Source organism: Equus caballus, chromosome 17 (assembly GCF_041296265.1).
Source record: "Equus caballus isolate H_3958 breed thoroughbred chromosome 17, TB-T2T, whole genome shotgun sequence".
NCBI lineage: Eukaryota > Metazoa > Chordata > Mammalia > Perissodactyla > Equidae > Equus > Equus caballus.
Window position 1 is genome coordinate 32,771,665 of NC_091700.1, and position 25,225 is coordinate 32,796,889.

The 25,225-nt window shown below is 41.0% G+C and overlaps 2 protein-coding genes across 2 annotated transcripts; both read left to right on the top strand.

Moving 5' to 3' along the window:
• Positions 1-540: 540 nt before the first annotated feature.
• On the top strand, positions 541-24,506 carry LOC138918455 (uncharacterized). The gene is made up of 3 exons (XM_070240044.1): positions 541-585; positions 1,319-1,771; positions 22,308-24,506. The coding sequence occupies exons 1-3, from the start codon at positions 541-543 to the stop codon at positions 22,425-22,427; spliced, it is 618 nt and encodes a 205-aa protein (XP_070096145.1). The 3' UTR covers positions 22,428-24,506.
• On the top strand, positions 21,655-24,506 carry SERTM1 (serine rich and transmembrane domain containing 1). The gene has a single exon (XM_023621516.2). The coding sequence runs from the start codon at positions 21,793-21,795 to the stop codon at positions 22,114-22,116; it is 324 nt and encodes a 107-aa protein (XP_023477284.1). The 5' UTR covers positions 21,655-21,792; the 3' UTR covers positions 22,117-24,506.
• Positions 24,507-25,225: the final 719 nt, after the last annotated feature.

The window sequence follows — 25,225 nt, forward strand, 5'->3', positions numbered from 1 at the left end:
GCTTTGCCTCCCATGTAAGTTTTGTAAAAGTTTGTTGTAATTTGTTACAACAGCCCTAGGAAGTTAATACACTACCAAAGTTCAGGAAATGTCAAGAAAAGCCTTATAGATTACTTATTTATTACTTATTTTGTATTGAAATACAACTGATATATAATTAAATGAATGATTCCATGGATATTATTGCTTATGGTGAGGCTAAGTAAAAATCTAAGGTAAAATATCCAGTACACAATACAGAAGGCGTAGACGGATGTAACAAAACTCACGAAAGTGGCATGTGAACAGTGAAGTTTAGGATGCAAATATGAGTGTTGGGAGAGAAGCAGGTCTCTGAATCCGCCCTCCTGACAATGCAGCTCATTCTACTGTCCTGTATTCGAGATCAGATAGAGAAAGATTCACGTAGAAATGAGTAACACACACCCACAATTCCCTGGAGAAGGAAGGGGGCGACAGAGAGCCTTTGCTCACTTACCAAGGGGGCCTCAGAATTAAACCAAATGCCCCCGTCTGTCCCTACCTGGAGAACCACTGAACATGAACACAACTAACAAGATCCCAGGAGCCCAGGAGCTGGCACTGGTGGGTGGCATTATCTGTGCAAGTCTAAATGGTCTCAGACTTGGGCAGCATCCTTTTGTATCGATTTGCATGATTTGCTTTCCCGGCCGTTGGTGGAGGGATCTCCCGGTGAAAGCCGAAGGGCAGGGCGGAGAGAAGCAGGCGCTGGAGGAAAAGGGAGCTATACCGATGCTTCACAGGGGCTGAGCTCTTCGCGTGCCGCACAGGCCAGAGAGCCAATAGGATTGTTGAATGTCAGAGTGGAAGAGACCTCAGACATCAAATGATCCATGCCTCCCATTCCACTTGAAAACAGGAACTCAGAGATGGAGAGTCACTGGGTGAAGGTCACAGGGCTGATTAGTAACCGAAGTTAGTCATATCTGTTAAAGGCACCCTTTCCAGAGTTCTTTGATGATCTCTGGCTCTCTCTAAGCCAGTTACCTACTAGGGACTTTTATGATTGCCTCCCTGGCAGTGATAGAAACTGCAAACCTATTCAAGTCATCTGATGATTTGGCAGAGGATTCAGAGGGGAAAGAAGAGAAGCGCTGAAGGAGAGATGTCTGAGGTGAAGTTCGTCATAGGATGGGGCGATGCCCTCACGCAACTCAGAGCTGGGCTAGTTATGATGCACCGGGGCTCGTGGTTCGCATTGGGGGCTGAGAGGGACTCATAAAGATGTAAGAGGGGAAGAAACTTGGCAGAAAGTAGTTGCTTTCGTCTGCAGAAAGAGGCCCTTTAGCCCCCAAAGAAGCTGCTCTTTCCCCCCATTCCCTCCCACCCCCCAAAAGTTAACGGCGCCACACCTGCCTTCCCCAGATGCTGCTCCCTGCGTAAACGCCTCCTCATCCTCCAGGATTTTCCAACGCCGGCGCAAGCTCCTCCCTCGCGGGAGCCGAGTTGCTGTCCTAGCGCCAAACGCCCGCCCGAGCAGCGGCTGGGGGGCGGCGGGGAGTGGGCCCGCCCGCCTCCATTGGTTGTGCGGACCGGAGGGGCGGAGGGAGGACGCGCGGTGCGGCCGGCTCAGCGGCCACAGGCTCACTCGGGCTGCGCCCGCTGCCCGCCCCTGCGCCCGGCATTCCCGCGGACGGCTCCGCGGGCGCGCATCGCCGAGACGCGGACGCCCTCGAGGAGCTCGGCGCGGTCCCCGTCCCACCCGAGCTCCAGAGCGCAGTCCGGGAGGTCGGCGCGTCCGGACTCGCAGGTCAGTCACGGAGGCAGAGGAGTGGGGAGCCGGGGGCGCGCGGGGTGCCGAGCGCTGGGAGTGGGCTCGCTCTCTGCGAGGGGCGCCTGACTCCTCGCCTGGGGCCGCCTCGATCTCGGAGGCTCCGCTCCCTCGGGAGCCGCCTCCCAGACTCTCCCCGGCTCGCAGAGGTTTGGCTGCTTCCCTGGACACCCCCGAGTCTATCCCCTTTGCGACCGGCCGCCCTCTTACGGCCCCCAGCAGCCTCCGCATCCTGGCTCTCCCGATTCTCGGGAAGACTTCGCGGGGCTATGCAGTGTCCTTGGCCTCGGGATGACCCGCTTCTGTCCCGGACGCAGGGAACCGGGAAGATCTGCCCTCTCGTCCGCCGCTGCAAAGATTGATTCTCCGTGCAAGTGTAGACACTTTGCAGTTCGACACTTTGCAGAGTGTTTCTAGGTGCATTCTGTTTGTTGCTGCCTTTGTGGTGTGTGCAGTCATTCTTGTGTTTGTTTTACGCCTACCTGGATTTCTAGGGTCATTCGTCCCTTCCTGGGGACTCGCCCCGCGCACGACTGCCTGCTTTGCACCTTTTGGTGCTCGCGTGAACCTTTTCACTCGTTTTGGGTGGCTCCAAACCCGGGGAAGTTTTACTTGGCGCCCGACACTTGCGTTTCCCAGCGGTGATTTCCCGAGTTCCCAGAAAGCCTTGTAGGAAACCGCACCGGCCACCTTCCCCTTTTCCCGGATCTGCTGAGACGCTGGAATCCTGCGTTTCCCTGTCGAGGTGCGTGGATTATGGGCAAATTGTTTGAGTTCCGATTTAGGAAAGAGGTGTGTGATGTGCCCTCCTCGGCGTGGCAGAAGGACCTATTCATTCACAAAAACATCTTGTTGAGGACCAGATTTAGTGACTGTACCTGCGTGCTTTCCACTGCCAGATGCCTGGGTCCCCGCCGGGCTTGGGTTTGGTGTCAGACTCCAGAGACAGCGTCTATTTCTTGATGTCCTTTATTTCCTTTGCACGTTAAATTTCCTTCGGAGAATTTTGTGAGTACTTAGGGCTTTCTTTGTTGTGGATAATGGGAGCCAATGGCTCCAGACGTCTCAAAACCATTGCATCTAGTTCGGTCCGTACTTTAGGTGTAAAGGGCGGGAAATGGGCGGCGATTATGTCCTGGGGCAGATCCGAGGGACCACTCCCCAAGCTGTTTCTTTTTGGTGCTTTTCTCTTTAGATTTTCCAGATTCATTGTCAGAGAACAGTTTATCAATAGAAAAAGAGGCAAGATAAGTGACACTCTTTTCTTAGAAGGTCTACCTTTTAATGCAGTTTTGTAGCCCAATGTACCCTCCTTAAAAAAAAAAGGATGATCTTTAATTAGCTTAAATTATGCAAGTAGTCTAGTGTTATAGTATATTTGTGATTCTTAAATACGTTTTGTGACTGAAATGCTTCATTTTGCTGAATATAAAGGCATCTTGTCCCCACTCACCACCACACACCTGCAGCCTTTGTAATCGCCACGTAGTTGATCCGTAATGCAAATGGCTTTTTGAAGTGTTCGTTGGTGAGAATGCCTTGTAACTGAGTTGCATTGACACCACTCCCACAGGGCATGTCCCAGTCCTCTTCGAATGCTGGGCATTGTGGAGATGGAGAACCATCTGCCAACCTCAGGAGTATTCTGGGAATACTAAGTTCCAGAAAATGGGTGGGGTATTCCATTTTTGTGTTTTGGATTTGAGGCGTATTATTTATTTGGCTTACTCTTTACTATTTTTGATCCTCTACATAAGGCAAAGTGCTATGAAGAGCTCAACATACATTTGTTCATGGTTCTCATTAAGGAAGCCTCACGTAAGGTAAGATCTATTTTATTTTCCCTGCTCTGGGTTAGTTGGAGTCAACAGATTTTACTGGATGTCTGTGATGTTCACAAGGATGTCAGGGATGCAGAGGAAAAGAATGGGGTGATGGCGTGTGGTGTCAGATCCAGCAGAGGGTGTGTTTGCAGGTTTTCTAAGTTTCTTTCCTTTTTTTTCTTTTTTAACGAGGACAGATAAAGGCTGACAGAGCTGATTGGTGAGAATGATTAATAATACTAATCATTTAGTAAAGTTGGAGTCATACATTTGTTCTAAGAATGATGAATTAACCCATCACAGGCAGAATGCTCTGGCTTGACTTCTATTCTAGATCAACTCTGAGCCCATTTGATAACATCCCTTCTTCTCTGGGCTCACTCTTCTCTCTGCACTTGTACTTAATATCCTAATTTTTTTTCTTTTGCTTTTTTTTAAGTTTGTAGAGTTTGTATAAGCATTTTCATATTTAATTGGTTATTAGAGAGAAGCAAAAAATAAAATTATGGCTCATTGTTTGTGTTTTGCTCATTTGGGTTTTTAAAATAGTAATTTAAGGACCTGGAAAAATACATTTCTGAAAGGCCCTTGACATCAGGCACTGTGTAGGTCCCACTTACCTGGCTCCTGGCACCCATGAGCCATTCAGTAAACATATGTTAAATGAAACTAGAAGCCAAAAATAGTGTTGCAGAAGAATGCCATTTTCCTCAAATAGATATGTGTGGAGCATATTGTATTGTTATATTACTATGCTAATATAAAGCATCACAGGCTTATAGACTTTCATTATTATTCATAATGACAGCTAAAAAATAGGAAAGCCTTTAAGTTAGTTAATAGAATAGGGAACCCAACAACGAGGAAGCTCAAACTCAGTGCGTGAGTGGTCAGTATTCCTTTCAGCCAACAGATGTACCTAGAGAAATCCTGCCAGAAGCTTAAGACGGAAGTGCCCGGGATACGCGCATGGGGCCCAGCCTTTGATGTAGAGTCAGGAAGTCCATCTGTGTATTCAGTGGCCATTTCAGATGCAGGGTGGTGGACTACTAAACTGACTTATGGGGCCCTTTCATGTTGTGATTCTGATTTGCGGTAAATGTGTCCATGGGATATAGCCTTCTGAGATGCTTGGTCTCGTGACGCAGAATACCTCCTTCAAGAATTGCTTGTGAATAGGGTCCTTGCTCATGTTCACATTTCAAACCAGGAAATAGTCATTAGCCTATACTAAGTTTTGGCAACAACAACAAAAGATGGAGATTCTGAGTAGTCAAGTAACCACATACAATTTAACAGGAACTGTAAGCAAGAGATGGCACGATCTAGCCAAAACAGTGCCAATACTGTTTCAAAGCTCTGAATACATATCAGGAACAGGATAGACTGTTATTAATTTTTCTTGAGTTCCTAACATTTAAGTTCTCATCTATTAAGTTACATTAAGATGAGAAATCAGTCAGTCCAGATGTACAATTTGTATTACGGGCTTGATTGTTGATGCTGATATGGTTATAGACAATAGTGAAACAATCTGGAAATTGCAAACCTGTAGTAGTTGGGTATTATAAATAAAATAAATAAAAAAGGGTAACTTAAGAAGGTAACAGACACAAATACAATTTTTGATGGGAAACAGAAGGATAGGTGGCTGTAAGAACTTGTTTCAATTTCAAAAAGACGGGAAGATGACTCAAAGAAAGCACCGTTAAAACACAGACAATTCATTCAGGGAACATTCAACGTACAGACTTGCTCCCAAGAGGAAGCCAAAATGGCAGTTTTCCTGATTAATTTGCTACAATAGTCTGGTACTGATTAGAAGGACCTGGTAATCTATCAACTGTTGCCAATTAAACTGGTTTGGTTCTTAGTCACTTTCAATTTCTCTGTGGCCAAGATTACAGCAGAGGGATCTACTCTTCCCATTTCTTAAATAGAACATTAACCACCTTCTGTAAAATGTCACTATAACACAAAGTACAATTAAACCCTATTGGGCAGATTGACCTTCTGGCCTCAGCCTGAGAGTCTTAAACTTTGAAAGAAAAGATACATATGAACCATTTCAAAGATGTGTGTTAAGTGTATACAGTACAAAAACAGGAGGAGGAAGAGGGAGAGTTCTGGGCTTAAAAACCAGTTGTATTTTCACTGCATATTCTATAATTAAGTTTTATTTCTATTTCTTAGTGAAAATACCTTTACTGTTTTTACTGGTTGTGAAACAACGCATGTGCTTTGTATCAAAATTCAAATATAGACAAGCACAAAATAGAATATGAACATGCTCATAATCACCAACTAACAAAAACATGTATTAACAGCTTGGTGCATAACCTCTTGTTTAGTTTAGTTTAGCTTAATTTGGTTTTATTTTGTTGTGCTTTTGCACGCCCCTAAAATTGTGTATGCGTGCATAGTAGTAGCAGCAGTGCTAGTAACTGCTGTTTTACAAAAGTGGAATCCTACTATGTGCTATTCTGAAGCTTGCTTTTTTACTTAGCCATGCATGACCAGCATCTTTCCACGTTAGAAAATATAGTAGTACATCAGAATCCTCCATTGTATGACTCTTCTATCGTTCACTCAACCAATCCTCGACTCATGGACATCTTGGTAGCTCCAGTATTTAGCTACACAATACATCTTTGTGCATGTGCCTTTTAAATTTGTTTGATTTTTTTCCCATAGGGTAAATTCTCAGAATTTATTATTTATAGTGTTAGCCTACAAATGCCATACATTTTTGGGTAAAAAGGAAAGCACTCAAATAATTCATCCAACAAGTACTAGACATTCCCTACTGTGACCCAGAGTATCTTATATACGCCTGGCAGGTGATACTTTTTTTGCCCTTAAAAAACCATTTTTATTTAATATTAATATAGAAAAGTACACAGGGCATGAGTATATAATTTATGATTTATGTGTTTAATTTGTACACACCCATGTGAACGGAACCCAGTGTTTGCCAATACCCTCCTTCACGCCCCTCATATGCCTTGGCAGCCAATCATTTAACAGTTCCTCATGAGAGTCCTTGGTGACCTTGTTGACCTCAGTTTTCATGAGTCAACTGCTAGATTAAGGGCATTATGCATTTTAGATTGACATTGGAATACTGATGGATGGATCTCAGACCTTCAAAAAGACGCCTTGCCAACAAAGTTGGACTGATTCAACAGAATCAATTTCCAAGATTCTTTATTCTGTCCCCTTATCTCTTTATTACCCCCATCAATTTTGGTCTCAAATTTGTCCATTGGACCTTGCATGGCACATATTTTGAATCATATGATGAATTACCCTTTGGATAACAAAAGAAACTGAGTAACTTGTTTTTCATCTGATTTCCTCTTGTTGGCCACCCAGCTCAGCTCTGATTATGGGTGGATTTAGAGTTGGAAAAGGAGTCCTGGGCTCCCAATTTGTGGTTTCTGTCACCAGCTGTCTCCTTCTGCCATCCTTTTCTGAAGGAGTATAAACAATGACTTTCAAAATTTACTTAATTTTTGGAGACTTCACTTTCCTGATTTTTAAGGACCTCCAGCTCTGCAATTTTATGAAAAATATTTTCCGTTTGTTGTTGTTATTGTTACTTATTTGGTTTTTATTTTGGTATTGTTTGATTTGTTGTTTTTTGTTTTTAATAAAGGAAAGTTACTATTGACAGGGACCATAAGGAAAGAAGGAATAAATTAGATACATGATAAATGTTACAAGTTAGTTCTACAATGGATGAGAAGAGAAAACGTTTGCTTCTTTTGTGCTCATATTTTCATTCCTTTCATTCTTTTTCTAAGAAGCTGAGGTCTGGATTAGTTTCCTAACATGATACAGCTTAGGATGTCACTGCCCCCATCACCATGGCTGTGATCTGGACAGGATGCTGCTCCATTCTCAAAGTACGGTCCGTGCACCAGGGCCAGTCCTTGAATTGTTCGTTGCTCATTCAGCATGAGACATGGAACTTGAGCCATAATATAAATCAAATGAGGCTCTAAGCACACTTTTTAATTTAGCTGGATTTTTTTTCTTTTTTTCTTTTTTGTAGCAAGACTTTCTTGATGACGGAAGCAGTGCTTTGCAAGCTTCTGGTCTCACAAGGACTTCTAACCAACATATCCCTGAGGGAGCCAAGTGGCTACTTTGAGTAGCATTGATCTCCAATGTGGGACTTTGTAGTCAAATTGAGAAATGTATAAAAGTGTAAATATTATATTTTTCTGTGCTAATTCTTTATTGAAGTTTGGGAGGGTTTTTTTGGTAGAGGGAGTTTATCCTTGAGATGGAGTGATTAAGAGTACCATAGTGTATGATTTCCTGAATGTAGTGAATTATAATAGCCCTTCCCCCTAAATGATCAGAAAGTGAATATTGTCCTTGACCTTTTTTATTTCCACAGTGACAAGGGTTGTGATTATAAAAGACCTGGTAATTTTCAAAGGATAAGATTATCATGGAGTTTAACTTAAAGGACACTTTAAATTAAAAACAATACATCCTGTTTCACATTCAGTCATATCTTCATTGACTCAGTTTCATAAACTCTCTTTTGATTTTTATCATGCTCTTCAGAATACATTTCTTACAACCCCCCATCTATGTTCACCCTAATGTGTTTCAATATTTACAGCAGATTCCTCCATCCTTTCTTCTTTTATCCTGATGGACACTTGACTAGATGAAATCTTTGTTAAATATTGTTAAAGACACAATTTCTTGATAAAAAGTATGGTCACAGTTTGCTCTGAAATTATTAATTTTATTGCCATAGCTAAGATATTTATAAAATTTAGTGAGTGTTCATCATTATTCTTTACTCTTGAGTGCTTACCATTTAACTAACCAATATGATTTTATACAAGATCATTTATTCATTCATTCAACAAATATTATTGTGCATCTAAAAATAGAAAACATAGGGGCCCCCTAATGGTGCAGCAGTTAAGTTTGCAAGTTCCACTTTGGCTGCCCAGGGTTCACCTGTTCAGATCCTGGGTGTGGACCTTGGCACTGCTTGTCAAGCCACACTGTGGCAGGTATCCCATATATAAAGTAGAGGAAGATGGGGATGAATATTAGCTCAGGGCCAATCTTCCTCAGCATAAAGAGGAGGATTGGTGGCAGATGTTAGCTCAGGACTAATCTTCCTCAAAAAAAAAAAAAGAAAATAGAACAAATATGGACTACCTCTCCAAGAAGCTTCAAGTTTCTTTATTCCCTTGTTCTTTCATTCATGCAACCATCCAACAAATACTTATTGAGAACCTTTATACCAGACACCGTGCTGGTTCTTGGATACAGAGATAAATGAAACATTAGTCCTCTATTCCAGGAGTTCAGTCTATAAAGGCAGACCAACAGGTAAAGAAATATAATAGTTATAATAAAATATGAGAAATGCTAGTGTAGAAAATTATAGAGAATATCATAAGAATGCAGAGGAAGGAGACAGAAATTTGTATAGAGAAAGTAGGTAGAGATATATGAATGAATAACTGGATGACACAGGAGGGAAGGCTTGAGTAGAGTCTTGAAGAATGAACAAATTGGATTTTGGCTGGATTTAGGGAGAAGACTTGTAAATGCAAGGATTAAACATAAGTATTTTAAAAAAACTTTGAGAAATCGAGGACAGTTTGATATGCCTAAACCACCACTCTTAAGGACAATGGGAAAAATGAGACTGGAAAAGTAACCTCTGGTCAGATAGTATGGAACGTATGATTTGGACAATAACGTAGGAGAGGCCTTTTAGATTTCTTACTCAAGATGGTCATTACAAAAACTGTGCATTAAACTCACACACATAGTGATAATATTTTATCACCTTCCTTTATGTAGTACATAGTTAACAAGTAGTTGAATGAATAATTGAATGCATCAAAGAATATAGTTTTTCTTAACTGAAGGTGATACCACTGGCATATTACTTGTATAATGAGTTGTTTTTTCCATTTGGGGTCAAGTGTCAGTCTTAATATATTGCTTTTCACTCACCTATCCCCACTTGAAACCATTTGCATGTTTAAGTGACAGCTGGTCAGAACTCGCCTTATACAGTAGCATATCATCATGCTCCAGCTTGTTATGGAAAGTGTTTTTGGCCAAACCAATATAATTCTCATCCCATTAGACCTCACTCTTGTACGAAATTAAAACTAATCAAAACAGCCTTTACGACCTTCTTTCTCGCCAGTGCCAAAGGGAGTTTTAATAGTTTACATGTACAATTCTTACAACTCTAAGTTATTCACAATTTGACTTCTTTGCAGTCGATTTCTTGAATACCCATCATAACCTCTGCTGCCATAATACAGTAAGATCTTATGTCCGTCAGTAGAAGGTAGATTATGCCACAATAGCAAATAAGCCAAAAATCTCAGTGACTTAAAATGACAGGAGTTTAGTCATTGTTCACACTAAGTATTAATCAGGCCAACAAGGGGTGAAGGCACTCACCGTGGTCACCCAGGAACCCAGACTGGCAGAAGCTGCCCTGTGCTTACACAGTTACTGCAGCAGAGGGAAGGGGTGTGGCACATCTCACACTGGGTCTAACATTTTCTACCCAGAAGTGACACGAGTCACTTTTCCCAGCTTTCACTGGCCAAAACAAGTCATATGGCTACCCTAAATTCAGAGAGGGTGGGAACATGGAGTCCTGCAACATGCCTGAAAGGAGGAAGGAATGGCAGCGACGTTGTGTGAACAGCACTAATGACCACAAGTCTTGAATTTATCCCTCTTTTACCTTCGGTCTCCCTGGAGAGAAGGAATGTAATGAACGTGGAATTTGGAGACATAAGGATATAGATTTGAATTCCAGCCCTGCCTCTAAGTGGCTGGGTGACCTTGGGCAAGCTTTTAAATTCTCTGTTTCTTATTTTCCTCATCGTTAAAGAAAGGTGAGGGATAATAATAACTACCTTAAAGAGTTGTGAAGATTAGAGAAAATACACATGTACCATGTACATGCACACGCGCACACAAACACACATACAAAACTAGCTTCTGCTTTTAATAAATATTGACTACTATCGTTCATGTTGTTGTTATTTTCCCAGACTGGTTTGTCTGGACGTTCTGTCTCCTACACAAGCATCCTGGGTTTACTGTCCTCTGCCTATCATGTTCTGAAGACATGTTCCCATTCCACAATGACTTGGGGATGTCCCACCACCCTCTTTCCCTCCCCTCTACTTCCCACCACTTCCTGGCTTGAGGTGCCCCCTACATCCCAGTACACACCATTGAAATAAAAGAGAACTAAGCCCAGATATGAGTAGCGAGTGACGTGTGAATGTGTTTGACCAAGGCTATCCCTACAACTGAATTAAAAAGCATAAGGCACACACTCTTAAAGAGTACGGTGAAGAGCTCGACCCTGGAAAACGACAAAGGCAAAGTCAGTTAAATCTTCTATAAAAAATACTCACCATTTCCTTGAATAAAACCATATTTAATTATATTTTTAAAAGAATGTATAACTATTTTATATAGGTCACCAGTGTGGTAGACTGTTTCCTACAAGTAGTTCCTAGTTCCTAATTATTTTTCAATTTTGCCTCCTTACCTTTTTAAATTGAGATACATTCTGGGAGAATTTGAGTCCTTACTTGTCCATTGCTTCCTTATTGTCTTTGACAGATTCTAGCTTGAGTCATTATCTAAAATGACAACAGGCTGCTGAGGACTTGATTTCCTTCCACACTTGATAGCCTGCCATATCATTTTGTTCCATGTTACAAAGAACATGTAGACATTCTCTTTGTTTGCCAGACTTTTGAGTTCACTGTGCTACCTGAGGGAGAGAGTGAGAGAGAGAGAGTGCTCACGTTAAGGTAAGCTCTGCTGCTCCCTTCACACCAAGGATTAGCAGGACCTCGGGAAATCCCACATGGGAACGTGCATTCCTGATGAAGGACGTGATGTCCTCTTTTCGGTCTAAAATCTGCCTCATCTGGTTCTCGTCATTTTAGGGTACCTACCCAAATCCTCAGTCATATAGTTGGTGATGACTGGGGAAAAGCACGATTGATATCAATGCTCTCTACTTTTTCATTTGCAACTGCATTTTGCAATGACTAGATTCAATTTCTAAATTGTTTATTCGCCCCTTTTTCAAAAGATACTGACCCTGGACTATAGGAGAGTTCGTGTGCTCGAGTTTAGCCTCTTGCCACACTAGAGGACTCACCCAAACCAGGGTGATCAGGGAGGTGGTTGCTAGTTTAAGAGTTGTGAGGAGTGTGAGTTCTTCGATCTGCGGAACTTGCTGTTTGACACTTGCTGTCTAAATAAAATCTCCCGCTTGTGCTTGGTTTATTTGCTGCTGCCGTCTCCTACAGTCCCCATGTGGAACCTGGACCTCATTGGCTTTTGTGAACTGTCGGTGAGCTTCCCAAGAGTCCACCTACTCATTAGTCCTCATTAAAAAGCTACTCTCTCTTGGCCCTTGGGGGCATTATGCTAAGTGAAATAAGTCAGACAGAGAAAGACAAATACCATATGATCTCACTTACTTGTAGAACAACAACAACAAAAAACAAGCTCATAGATACAAAGGACACCTTGGTGGCTGCCAGAGGTGGGGGATGGGGGAGTGAAATGGGTGAAGGTGGTCAAAAGGTACAAACTTCCAGTTATAAAAGAAATAAGTCATGAAGATATAATGTATAACATGGTGACTATAGTTAATAGGACTGTCTTGTATATTTGAAAGTTGCTGAGAGTAGATCTTAAAAGTTCTCATCACAAGAAAAAATTTATAGCTATGTATGGCGAAGGACGTTAACTAGACTTATCGTGGTGATCATTTTGCTGTATATACAAATATCAAATCATTATATTATACACCTGAAACTAATATAATGTTACATCTTAATTATATCTCAATTAAAAAAAAAAAAAGAAAGAAAACTAATGTCGCTTGACTTGAGATGCCTGCAAAGCCCCAACCTTTGCCTGGGTATTTAAACTGCAGGAGAGATGTTCTTGGCTGCCTCTGAAGATGACTGATGATGTAAGATGAACCTAACTGGATTCCATGATCCTGGAGGCCGGATTGAGATTAAGACCAGTGGGTGGTGGCCGGAGTGAAGTCATGAATAAACTGGCTGGCAAGTCACCATTCCTGGTCTTCAGGCATTATCTCCCACCAACATTATCTCCCAGGATCCGGTTTCTTGGGCATATTAAACTTCCTCTAACTCATCCTCTGATGCTTCACCTCCAGTACCTGTGGATTATGGGCATCATGAGATGATGGTAACAGCAAATATTTGAACTTTTCCAATGCCCATTGAAGAATCAGGCTTCTATCATTGTATTTCTTTAGAAGCTTTTAACATTTTGGCTGACTTACTGCATATTATACCAAGCTTATTTTCTTAATATCCTTGGGGATAAATAATTTTTTCCTCAACTTGTATGTTGAAAAATTCCAAAACTACTGAAAAGTTGCAAGAATAATTATAATAGACACCTATATATTCTTTAACTAGACTAACCAGTTGTTAACATTTTGACACATTTGCTTTATCGCCTTTCTTTCTGTATGTGTATGTACTTATTTTTTTATTTTCGTTGAACCATTTGAGAGTTAGTTGCCGTTGTTGTGACACCTTACAACTACATACTTAAATATATATTTCCTAATAACAAGAATATTATCCTTTATCAACTTAGAACATATTGATATAATACAATTATCTAATGTACAGTCTATATTCAGATTTCCCCAGTTGTCCTACTAGTGTCCTTTATAACAAAGCTGTTATTTCTTTTAATTGGTCCAAGGATCTTGCATTGCATTAGATAAATTTTGAAATCTGCTTCCTGCTTTTTTTCCTCTGGGTATTCAACTGACTACTGAACGATGTAATATGGCCAAAACTGGATGTATCCAAAACTTAGCCTGCCTAAGCTGCCAATTATTAAGCATTATTCTTTTTAAATACCCATTTAACTGTGGAAAGTGTCATCATACTTTGACTGTCAGCCATGGAGGACTGGAAGAATGACAGAACTTATTTAGCAAAATTCATATGTATATGTTATGCTGAACGTTGGGCTAATATCCAGAAGAGATGGGCAATTTACACACTGTGTAATCAATTAAGGTTCTATTTGAGGTTGTATTATGAGGGACAGTGGTTCATTAATTCAAGTAACTGATATGCCTTGTTAAAAATATCATCATGTGGAAGACTCTGTGAGCTTGAATCCCTGATGGGAAAAATTGTTAAACATTTTACTTGTGATAGTCCAATAAATTTTTAAGGAATAGGCTATAAACCACTTTAGTTTAAACAAATACATGACTATAGTTGTCAATAGAGATGCATAGTATAAATAGTGGCCTGCTTAATTAATTTGCTAATACTGAAGTTCATTTCAGACAACCTGTGTCATCACTTTTTTTTCTAATTGTATCTGTACATATGATTTTATGCGTAAAGAATGGTTATTAGTTTTTGGCGTATTCTTATGTATGAAATTACAGAATTGGATATATTAGATAATTTATATTCCTCTCTTCCCTGTGCCTCAATTATCAAGATATTTTAAGTGGAAATGAAGTTTGGGGTTTAAGTTATGGAGTGAATGCAATATTTACTGTATATCTATTCTTATAAATTGAACATTTCTAAGACAAGTGAAAATTTACAAGAAAATGCACACAGAGCAACAATAGGCATTTACAGAAACATATACAAGCAGAAAGGTCTTCATTAAACACATTAGCCTGGATGCCTATGGGAGGTGGAGGAATGAGGAATGGAGAGAAAGGAATGAGGAATGGGATCAATGATGACAATAAGCCATGAACTGAGGAATATATGTATTTAAAGAGGGAAGTAGCAGTAGAAACAAAAAAGAGAAAGAATGGCATTGGTAGGGAGTGGTACAATCTCACATTTTCCTTTTAATATACTGAGTGGCACGAATGGCCCATGACTGCCCAATTCTGAGGAAGCTGTTTAAATTTAGGATGGACTTCATCAGGTGGTGATGGTGAAACCAAATTTCCATGCTCTTTCTCATTCCCTTAGAGCAGTTTTAGAGGCACCCACAGGTCCCTGGAGCCTGAGAGAGTAGACTAGGGATACCCCGTGGTCTAACCTGTAAAGGTTTGGAAAAAAAAAAAAGATTTACGACAGTCACAAAATGAAGTTTACAAGAACGAAATCTTTCAAGATATCCTAGTCTGTAAGGAGACTGTTATGAGTATTTCCTGATTGGACAAAAAATATATTATATACAAATTAACTATAGAGACAGACGAGAGACAACAGGAAAGGAGAAAACACCGTCCATTCTTCTACTAGAACATGGTTTAATGAGAGGTTTTAAAAACGTGTCTAGTCTTATTAAAAATAAGCAAGTGTTTTTGTATACTAATGCTACGATTTAACCAATAATAGCTGCTCCAAGAATAAAAAATGTTTTTCTTGATACACTTCTAAAATATTGGAAATGATCCGAGCTGGGTGGAGGTAGTGAATTGAAGCTGAAAGCCCTCGTTAAAAATGCTGTAACATCTTGAAAGGCCATTCTTGGTTCTTACCTTCCTTCTTCCCACTGATTCATTTCAACCTTGGCTATGATCTTCAAGTCATTATTTCTCTGGGTGTTTGTTTTTTTCTTTACATCAAGTATTTAGCCAATGACCTTTTCTTCCACTTCCTAAAAGTGGCTTTCATTTTTCTGCTACTTCTTCACCAGTTCATGCTTCCTTTCACCTTTAAGTTGCTACTTTTCTCATTTTGATTTAAACTAATCGTGTTAGCCAAGTTGGGTCCAATGTCTCCAAAGTGCAGGAGAGAGTCCTCTTTGGTCTTTTCTAAGTATCACAAAATGATCATGAAAAAGCTATGCCTAGAACTGGTTTTTATATTTAACCTTCTTTTTAGCTATAAAATGACCCATTTAAACTATCTTATTCTGAGCAAGTAGCACTTTAAAATAATTATTCTTGCTAAGACAGTGATTTGGAAATAAAGGCTTCACATGGAATGTAAATATAGCAAAAGCTTATTAAGAATAATAGTTTGGGGCCAGCCCAGTGGTGTAGTGGTTAAGTTTGCGCACTCTGCTTCAGCGGCCGAGGTTCACAGGTTCCGATCCTGGGCGTGGACCTACACAGTGCTCATCAAGCCGTTCTGTAGCAGCATCCGACATAAAATAGAGGAAGATTGGCACAGATGTTAGCTCAGGGCCAATCTCCCTCACCAAAATAAATAGATTAATAATAATATTTTGATTTCTCCAGGAAAATAGTGCTATATAAATGCAAGGCAACTCATATCTATAATTACTTTTGAGGCTCTACAGGATAGATGGTCAAAACAGTTATGTTCATATTCCCTTTTGAAAGACTTCTGTGTGCTTTTTTTTGACTTCACTCAATCTACACTGTTTTGTATATCAAGAAAGATATATTCTGAATATTCTGTGAATTATAGCTGATGTGAATAACTAATTTTTAATGAATTAGGACAAAATAATTTGTCTAACAAAAGTATTCTGAGTATAATTTAATGATTTGCTGAGGAAGTAATTTACTGGGCCTGAGGCCAATCCAGGTAGATAAAAGTCATCACCAACGTAAAGAGATGTAGGAGGTTGGACTGAATCCAAAGCAACCCAAGCGCCTGCCCTAGAATTGATTTTTAACATAGGGGGCCGCCCTGTGGCCAAATGGTTAAAGTTCCACGCTCTCCACTTCGGCAGCCCAGGTTCATGGGTTCACAGGTTCAGATTCCAGGCACAGACCCACTCCACTCATCAGCCGTGCTGTGGAAGCATCCCACATAGAAAATGGAGGAAGACTGACACAGATGTTAGCTCAGGGCGAATCGTCCTCACCAAAAATAAGTTGAATCAATCAATCAATCACTGATACCAAGCTGTTACTTTGTCATTTCTTTAATATGAAAAAATTCTAATTATATTTTCTGATCATTCATTTGAAAAGTGGGTAAAGAGGACTGTTAATTTTAATTTTTTGTCTTACACTATCCAGTCCAGATCCACAAATCCCAGTGCATTATTCAGAATCTCTGTCTCTCCACATTTCTTCTCATAAGATGGTTCTCAAACTCAATATTTGATAGCACATCGACTCAGTTTATTTCCTTACTTGGTTTTGTTTTTTATTGGGCTGATACAGAGAATCATAATGAGATTCTACTCATTTTCACACAAAATTCTACTCTCCCAAAATATTGTATTGATAAGAAATCACAGTTCTCAAATAGGCAAATAGATGAACAGCTGAATCAGCTTTGAATAACGCTAGCACATAAGATAATAAACTGTGTTTTCATTATTGCAAGCTGAGGGGTAGGTGTTGGCTATTGATTGCAAGTGAAGATTTACATGTAGAGAAGCGTGGGTGGGAAATATGTTATTATCAGCACCAACCTTCTACCTCCTTTCCTCCCGCATGACCCAAAAGGCCATTAGGCAAAGAGAAAGCATCAAGAGAGAAGATAATCATGCAAATTGTAATGGAATGGCTCAAGGTCTTAAATAAAACACCCTATTTTTTAGGTAAAATTAAAAACAGCCTTGCCTAGATGTGATAAGGTCCCTTCTAGATTCTGGTAATGGTGGTTTCTGTGTGTTCTACAGAGAAAGAGATCCAATACGTCATCTAAAACTATTCATTACATTATAATATCAAATTTTACCTTTGTAGACTGGAAAAAACATTTTCCCGTGGCAGGTTAATACTTTATCAAATTGTTACTAATGGTTTAGGAGGACCACCTTTTGGAGAAGGACAAAGCAGGACTTGATAATGATGAAGTGTTGATTCGAGCTCCTAACAGCTAAGGCACTCTTAAATAACATCTGCAAGAGAACAAAGCAGCTTGTCCCAGTTTTCCACAACAAAAAATCTTTCAAATAGTTGTTATTCACATAGAAATGTATTTGAATAAAGGTCTGAAACTCAGAAATTGCTGTGCCAGATTTGAGGCTCACTGTAGGCTGAGTTTTAGACACCATTGCATTGGAGAAGTCCAGGCCATGGCAGAGGCTCCGCCCCTGGGCTGGCCACCAGGGATTTTACTTATGTGAGAGAACTGAGATGAGAGCTGGTTAGCTTCTCTTCGTTTTACCAGCCATGAAGGTACATGCTCGAGAGTATGCTTTTGTTCTTCCAAAACTTTACAATTCTCGCAGGAAGGAAAGCTTCCATTCTTTCAGAGGAGTCCGAGAGGTATGGTGTGGAGTGACATGGAACCAGAGACCCCCAGGTCTGCCCTTTCTACACCGTCTCTCCATCTCCCCACCCCACTGGGCTCGTGGTGAGATTTCCCGTCGCCCTTCCTCACTTCAGTAGGTGACTGCCTTTTGTAGAGTTCTTCCCAGCACAGGTTTTTATTCCAAGAGACACGGGGAAAGGTGGCTGACCATGAGCCAAAACATCCCCACAGATCTTCAATATACTATTGTGACCCAGCTGTTTCTTTTTACTTTCTCAAAAATCACTTTCTGAGAATGGCTCAATAAAAAAGCATCACAATCCCCATGTGGCTTTATGTGCCGCCTGAAATGAGAGTCTGCTGGCGCTGCCCCCAGGACAGGTCAAGGCTATGCATTTCAGATGAAGTCTCTTTCTTCTTTTCTTTAAACCTAAGCTGTCTGTGAGAAACAGCCCTAGAAGCATCATCCTGAAACATGTGGGTTTGATTTCATTTCCACAGTGTCAACTTCAGCCTCAGTCACACTGTCACAGTGCCTCAACACATACAATTTGGCTCATCCTGAGCATTATACATAGACTGTCAAAACATTCACCAGAGAGAAAGAAGATTTATCAGTTTTTAAAACTTCAATAGGAAAATAAGAATTAATGTCATCAAATTAAAATAATCTCTAACAGTACATGTATTCTGTTGTTCCAGAGTAGAACAGTGAAATGAAATTTGTGTATCTGTCTTTTTAAATTAAGCAGTATTCTGAAAATGATATTAAATTTAAAAATATTGTGGGGGGGTGGATATTGAAAGAAGATATTTAATTGTAAAATGTCAAATAAGGACACAAGGTTTCATTTGTTCATTTCTACCGTTCTTCCAAGGCCACTTGGAAGATCAGATGTTATCTCCAAATCTTCTTAGCCCCAGATACTCCATAGACAATTGAAGCTCACAGTGGGCTTTTTGTCTGAAAGATGGCAATCCTCAGGATGTGACAAGTACTCTTGGAACATTTGCGCTGTAAAGAGATACCTTTGTTTTAATGAGCGGTCGGGTAGCCAGTTGTGATCTCTGCTGCTGAATTGCCGATACTCCGGTGGCATTGTCTGTGCCTCCAGTCCCACCCCCCCAAAATGATACAGATTTGAGTAGTGACGGCGGCTCTAGAAAAATCAGCCAATTCCAGCTGAATCTATGACCTGCACGTGTCGGACGGTGGGACCAACAGAGACCTGGAAGTCCCTCTGGCCTTTCTAGGCATTCAGAAGGAGCTGTCAGTCTACTGACACTTTACGTGGGATGGTCTTTTACAATTTTCTAAGTATGACTATGAGAATGTTATCACATCTTACCTCAGGACCTCCTGGAGAGGTAGGAAAGGTGAATATCATCATACAAATAAGAAAACTGAAATATCAAGACTAAACTGTGAGCTTGTCTAAGGTAAGCAGCAGACAAAAATTCCCCAACTCTCGTCATTTTTCTCTTCCTTCCATAGTTGCAAAAACTAAGAGCACAGTTCAGGCCTGGGTTCCAGTCACTTCTCTGTCACTGTATAGTTGTGTACCCTGAGTAAATTACAACGTCTCTGCAGCTCAGTTTCCTCATCTACAAAATGAGAAGAATGATTTCTGCCCTACCTGCCTACAGAGTAGTTTGTGTGAGGAACACACAGAATGCATAGTGCCTACCTTCTTTGCCCATGCTAGAAAAAGAGGATGTAAAATCCTTACTACCAAAGGGCAGGAAAATTGAGACCACGTGGTAGAAGGAGTGAGGACGGGCAGAGGCCTGAAGTCCTCGCTTATCTTCTAATTAGATATGTTTCTTTTGTCAAATCAATTAGCTTCTTTGTTTCTCAATTTCCACAGCTAGATTTAGCAGGTCTTACCAGAACGTCTTGAATGTATCCTCCGATTCATTCTCTGAGATTTCTGTCCTAGTTTTCTTTCCTGTACATCATGCTACCTCTGAAGCTGCTATTTTCCGTAAAGATGAACAGTTAGACATTTACATGCTGTAAGAAGGCAAGGTTTTGCCAAATCAGTGTAACACATTTGCGGTCCTACTATGATTCTTTTTTTTAAGGATTGTTAGGAGCCCGTAGTAGTCTAATGGAATTAAAGTCACCAGGCAGAGCATAATGAAGAATAGGAGTCAAATTATTTTAGGAGCTACTAGGACACTGCCCGTGGCCTTCTCAGAGGCTCTCACTAAGATCATTAGCCTGTGTGACACCGGACAGGGACAGCTCTCTCAGAAGTGTCCCCTCCTTCCCAGAGATCATTAGTGCCATTCAGCTACAGCCACAGCAGCCAGTGTCAGCCCCTCAAAGAATCAGCTGCTTAATTAGATTTGGAGAACAGAAGGGAAAGGCGAGTTTCCAAGGTAAAAGGCAGGGCAGAGTTTAGGAAAAAGGAAAGCCAGGGCAGAGTGGATGTTTTCGCATGAGCATTTCACTGCAACCTGGCAAGGAGATTTACAAATTTACAACAAAATGGTCTAATCCCATAAAGAGCTAGGAAAAGCGTCTTTTCTGGACTTGAAGAAAGAGAGTCATCTACCGGGAGGGATGGATCATGTTCCCTCAGGCTGCTTCCCTCACCCCAACATGGACTTAGTGGGCTAGGGGCCTAGGCAGAAACAAGCTGGGACTTCTCCAGTCACGGAGGAGATGGAGTCTGGGACACACTGCACCCATACCTGGAGCTTGGAGAAACACACTGTGTCCCAATGGCCACCTGCCCGCCTCAGTCCACTTTGTCTCTAGTTTCCTCACAGGGACCATAGTAGGAGAGCGAACATGGCGAAGAGCATGTCTTTGCTCCTGGCTGGAGAAAATAATTCCTTCTCTGCACCTGTTAACACACCACACACACACACACACACACACACACACACACAGAATAAACTCATTTTGGCCCAACCCTTTACAATTCACAGCGTGCTCCCATGTCTGTTATCTTGATCCCTCCATAACACAGTGAGGAGATGGGATAGATGCCATCCATTTCCCAGATGAAAAAATTGAAGCTCAGAAAATGTAGGCAATTTGCCCAACTTCTGAAAGATAAAGGGGAATTCGGCCTCAAACCTAAGTCTCTTGACAGCAAACCTGGTCCTCTTTCTACCCTTCAGAGGGAATCCAACCTTTGTTCTTCTAAGTAAATCTGAAGGTTTGTATTCAAGGTTTAAAATATGTGGAACAATGTAAGGAGGTAGATCGAAGAGGAAAGAAATACAAAGAAATGGCCTCTGATCTCGAGGTAACTTTTTATAAGTAAATCAGCAAATTGTAAACGTTCAAAGAAAGCAAACGTGCATGTGCGGTGATTCCCCAAAGTGTGCAAGAGGGAAATATGGGTCGGGAATTGTGCTGGTGGGCTGCGGAATGCTGGGAATTAATTTTCTGAAGGAGGGCGGTTTGGAGCTCACTCTCTTGATCCTATTCTCTGAGCATCCACTTGGAGCATCTGTCGAAATCGCAGCAGATGGAGCGCATCAGAAATGTATTTTCTTTTTTATTTTATCCTGAGTTCCTTGGAGAAACCTGGCACCTAGGGTGCTGTGGAGATAAAATAAAAGTTCGTTTTTCTATCATCATTTGTAATATAAAGACAAACACGATTTGTTCCTGGGGAAGGTATTTCATTCTTCTCCCTCCCTGGTGGATTTCATAATTAAGCCTTCCTGAAGTGATAACTAGAAATGAGATTTAAATGTGATCTTTTCTGAATAATGCCCTCCGTTGTTTTGTTTTGTTTTCACAGTGTCAATGGACATCTGATCCCCTGCTGCCTTTGTTTGAAAACCAAGAAGTTTTGTTGTGCTGATTTAACTACCTGCAATTTTTGCTGATGCTCTCATGAAAAAAAATGCTGATTCTGTCCTTTTTGACCCCCGTGTGAAACTTTGACTTTTCATACACTTGTTCATTCTTTTACCCTCCATAAAGATGTCTGAACCTGACTCTTCATCTGTGTTTTCGGGCAATGTGGAAAATGGAACTTTCCTTGAGCTGTTTCCCACATCCCTGTCCACATCGGTGGACCCGTCCTCAGGCCACCTGTCAAATGTCTACATCTATGTGTCCATTTTCCTCAGCCTTCTAGCGTTTCTGCTTCTGCTTTTAATCATTGCCCTCCAGAGGCTCAAAAATATCATCTCCTCCAGTTCCTCCTACCCGGAGTACCCAAGCGACGCCGGAAGTTCTTTCACCAATTTGGAAGTCTGTAGTATTTCCTCTCAAAGGTCCACTTTCTCAAACCTTTCATCGTGAAGAAAATGGAAGAGTCCCTGCAGGCTGCAGAGCTTAGGTTTTCCCTCACAGGAAATGTCACATGAAGCCTTTGCCTCATGAAAGAAATGAGCCTTTTGTTTTTGTCAACTAATTAGGCCTGTTTCTCCTTCTCCTTCACCCCTGATTTTTTTGTTGTTGTTGCTCATGATGCTTTTCATTTGTGAATGTAGAAGCTGATGCTGACAGAAATGCCTGCAAACCTCGAGCTGCAGAATTTCACACAAACCACTGGAATCCGGAGCTGGCTTCTTCAAGCTCGGTCGGTTCATTCCACTCTGTTGGACACCTGAGGCAGAAGTCACCTGAGGGGACCTTGCAGTGGATGGTGGATATGGACTCTGTACTTCATTTCTCTTACAAAACCGTGAAACCGACTCAGCCAGCAGAACCTGGCAAAATTAAGTCTAAACTATTTAGAAGATATTTTCCGTATTTAAAAGATAAAGTGGAAACACCGAATTAAAAAAAGAGTCAATTTAGATTTAATGTGTAACATTTTTAAAACTGGAAGGAAAATATGCTAAATGTTTATTTATTTTCACCTTAAGTGGAAATCACATTTATTGATGAATTAAGTCATATTTGGAAAGGTTTTGGAAGAGTTTAATTTTTCATAGCTAGGCAAATATGTATTATGATGCAGTTTGTAATGTATTTCTGCCTCTTGGGGTTTTTTTCCTACTTATGTTGTAGTCATAAGGCCCCACAGTTGTGGAATTCTTTGTGATAATTGCTGTTACTATTACTAAGAGAAGCACCAGAAGGGACACCGAGATATTTTTATTTTATAGCTATACTTTCCATCAGCAGGAATTAAGCATATGGAAAATATTCATTCAGTTGTGTTTTATACAGTAATAATTCCTAGCAGTCATGCAAGTATGTTCCGTTATTCAGTTTCATAGTCTTTATAATTTTAGTGCAGAATTATATTAACTCTGAGATGTTAGATGTTTGTTCACTCACATTAGGTTGCAAAACTTAGAGACTAAATTGTTAATATACGTGTTGTTATATACTCCATGAATGTTACATGTCGCTGATAATTAGTTGTTGTATGTTAACATAATACTCTGCATAAGGACTCCAGGACACGCGTTTATATTAAAAATTGTAGACACTCAAGTTGTGTGGCTGCTGGGAGCCACCCTACTGTGGTCAGCCACGCACCTCCGAATTCAGGGCCTTTGTCCATGAAATGAGGCAGGCAGTGAGCACAGACATGGAATGTGGAGGAAATCAAGCTGCCTCTAAAAACAAAACAAAGCAAGCAAACTAAGGCTTCTTAAGACTAAGAATTTTAATTTAATTTTAAAAGTAAATGGCCCACAGCATAAACACTGAACTTATTCAGCCTCTGGAGCCCACTCCACCGACATGCCCCTGTCTTCCCATGGCAACCGGCTCTCTCCTCTTCCAAACATTTCCTAAACTTAGGTGGTGGAGCTGCAGTACACCCTCTGGTTCGATCATGTGGCCACATTATCCAGTAACTGGAATGGGGTAAACAATCCACCATCTTACAGGGTATATCTTTGTCATTCTAAACTACTGAGAGAGATGAGGACTGGTAATGAGGATCAGAAGGTTTCTTTTTGTTAATCCATAAGTCTCACTTAAATCACACCACACTGGACTATTTATATATCAAAAATGTCCGCAAACACCATAGACCTGCACAGAGTTGCTGCCCTAAAATGGATAATTAGTGAAAAATTTGCCTCTGCTGCCATTAAAGAGTGGCAGTGTTATCAGGGGACTGTTAGTTACCGTGCAGTATAAATCCTGGACTAGAAGAGCTCTCCTGTTTTAGATCATTATTAGCATTCTCTGAATGTGTTTGTACATACACACACACACACACATTCTCAGAATATATGTATACATTCACACACTCCCAATGAAAAGTTGTGTGAAAGCTACACAGGAGTACAGAGGCATCTATGTTATCGCTTTTGCTTTTTGATTCATCTTGTGCTATTTTGGTTACTGAGGAAGAGAGGGCATGGAGGAGGTGACTTTAAAAACTAAAAGAACAAGTTTGCCACACAACAGGACAGTCTGTAGGGTCTGTTCTAAGAGGCGACTTTATACGCTTTCCTTCTGGAAGAGATATAAAGGCTTCGGGAAGTAAAATTATTTTTTTAAGAGTCTGCTGGCACATCCCCTCCCCTGCCTGCCACAGTCGTTCTTGCTGTCAAGGTTCAGCAGAGTAATTAGTAGCAACATTCCAAGATGTAAAACGGGATTTGTCATCACAAGCTTGCCAAGATAACAGATTGTACAACTTGAGATGCATTTGCGTTGTTTAAGGAGTTCAGAAAGGTTGGAAGACTGGCTTATAAATAAAGAAGTAGAACCTACTGAAAGACTGGTTCTTCTCTGTTGTTTTCGTGACTGGTCCACAATCTTCTCTCCTAGGGAGGATTTTCCACTGCTCTTTTCCTGTGTGTCCTCTCTGAAGCAGGGTCAATAATTTGTGGTCCAAATGTCAGACTCTCCCCACCCCTGTAAGGGTCATCTCCCTCTAGGGCAATGAGTCCCACACTTTCCTGATCAGAAGAGTCTCCAGGATGCTTGGAAAATATGCAGATTCCTAGGCCACAGGCAGACCTCAGGAGTGAAGCCAGGAACCAGGATGTTTAATAAGAACCCCAGGTGATTCTCATGATCAAGGGGACACCCTGTGGCAGAGGAAGGGTCTCATATACAGGCATGCACCGCATAACGACGTTTCAGTTAACAGCGGACTGCGTATACAATGGCGGTCTCATAAGATTAGTACCATTTAGCCTAGGTGTATAGTAGGCTGCTTTCGTCTAGGTTTGTGGAAGTTCACTCTGTGATGTTCGCACAGTGACGAAATCACCTAATGATGTATTTCTCAGAACATGACCCTGTCGTTAGGTGATGCGTGACTGTGTTGCTCAAAGTGTATTTGTGGAGGACAGGGAGTCTTACCTTTCCTCCACTGCCTAAGTAACTGCTGTTTCTCCAAACTGAGTGTCCCCCCTACACACAGCTCAGAGCCCCCGCCCTCTCCCCCACCCCAACCTACTCATTTTCCTGCTCGGGTCTGAACTCCAAG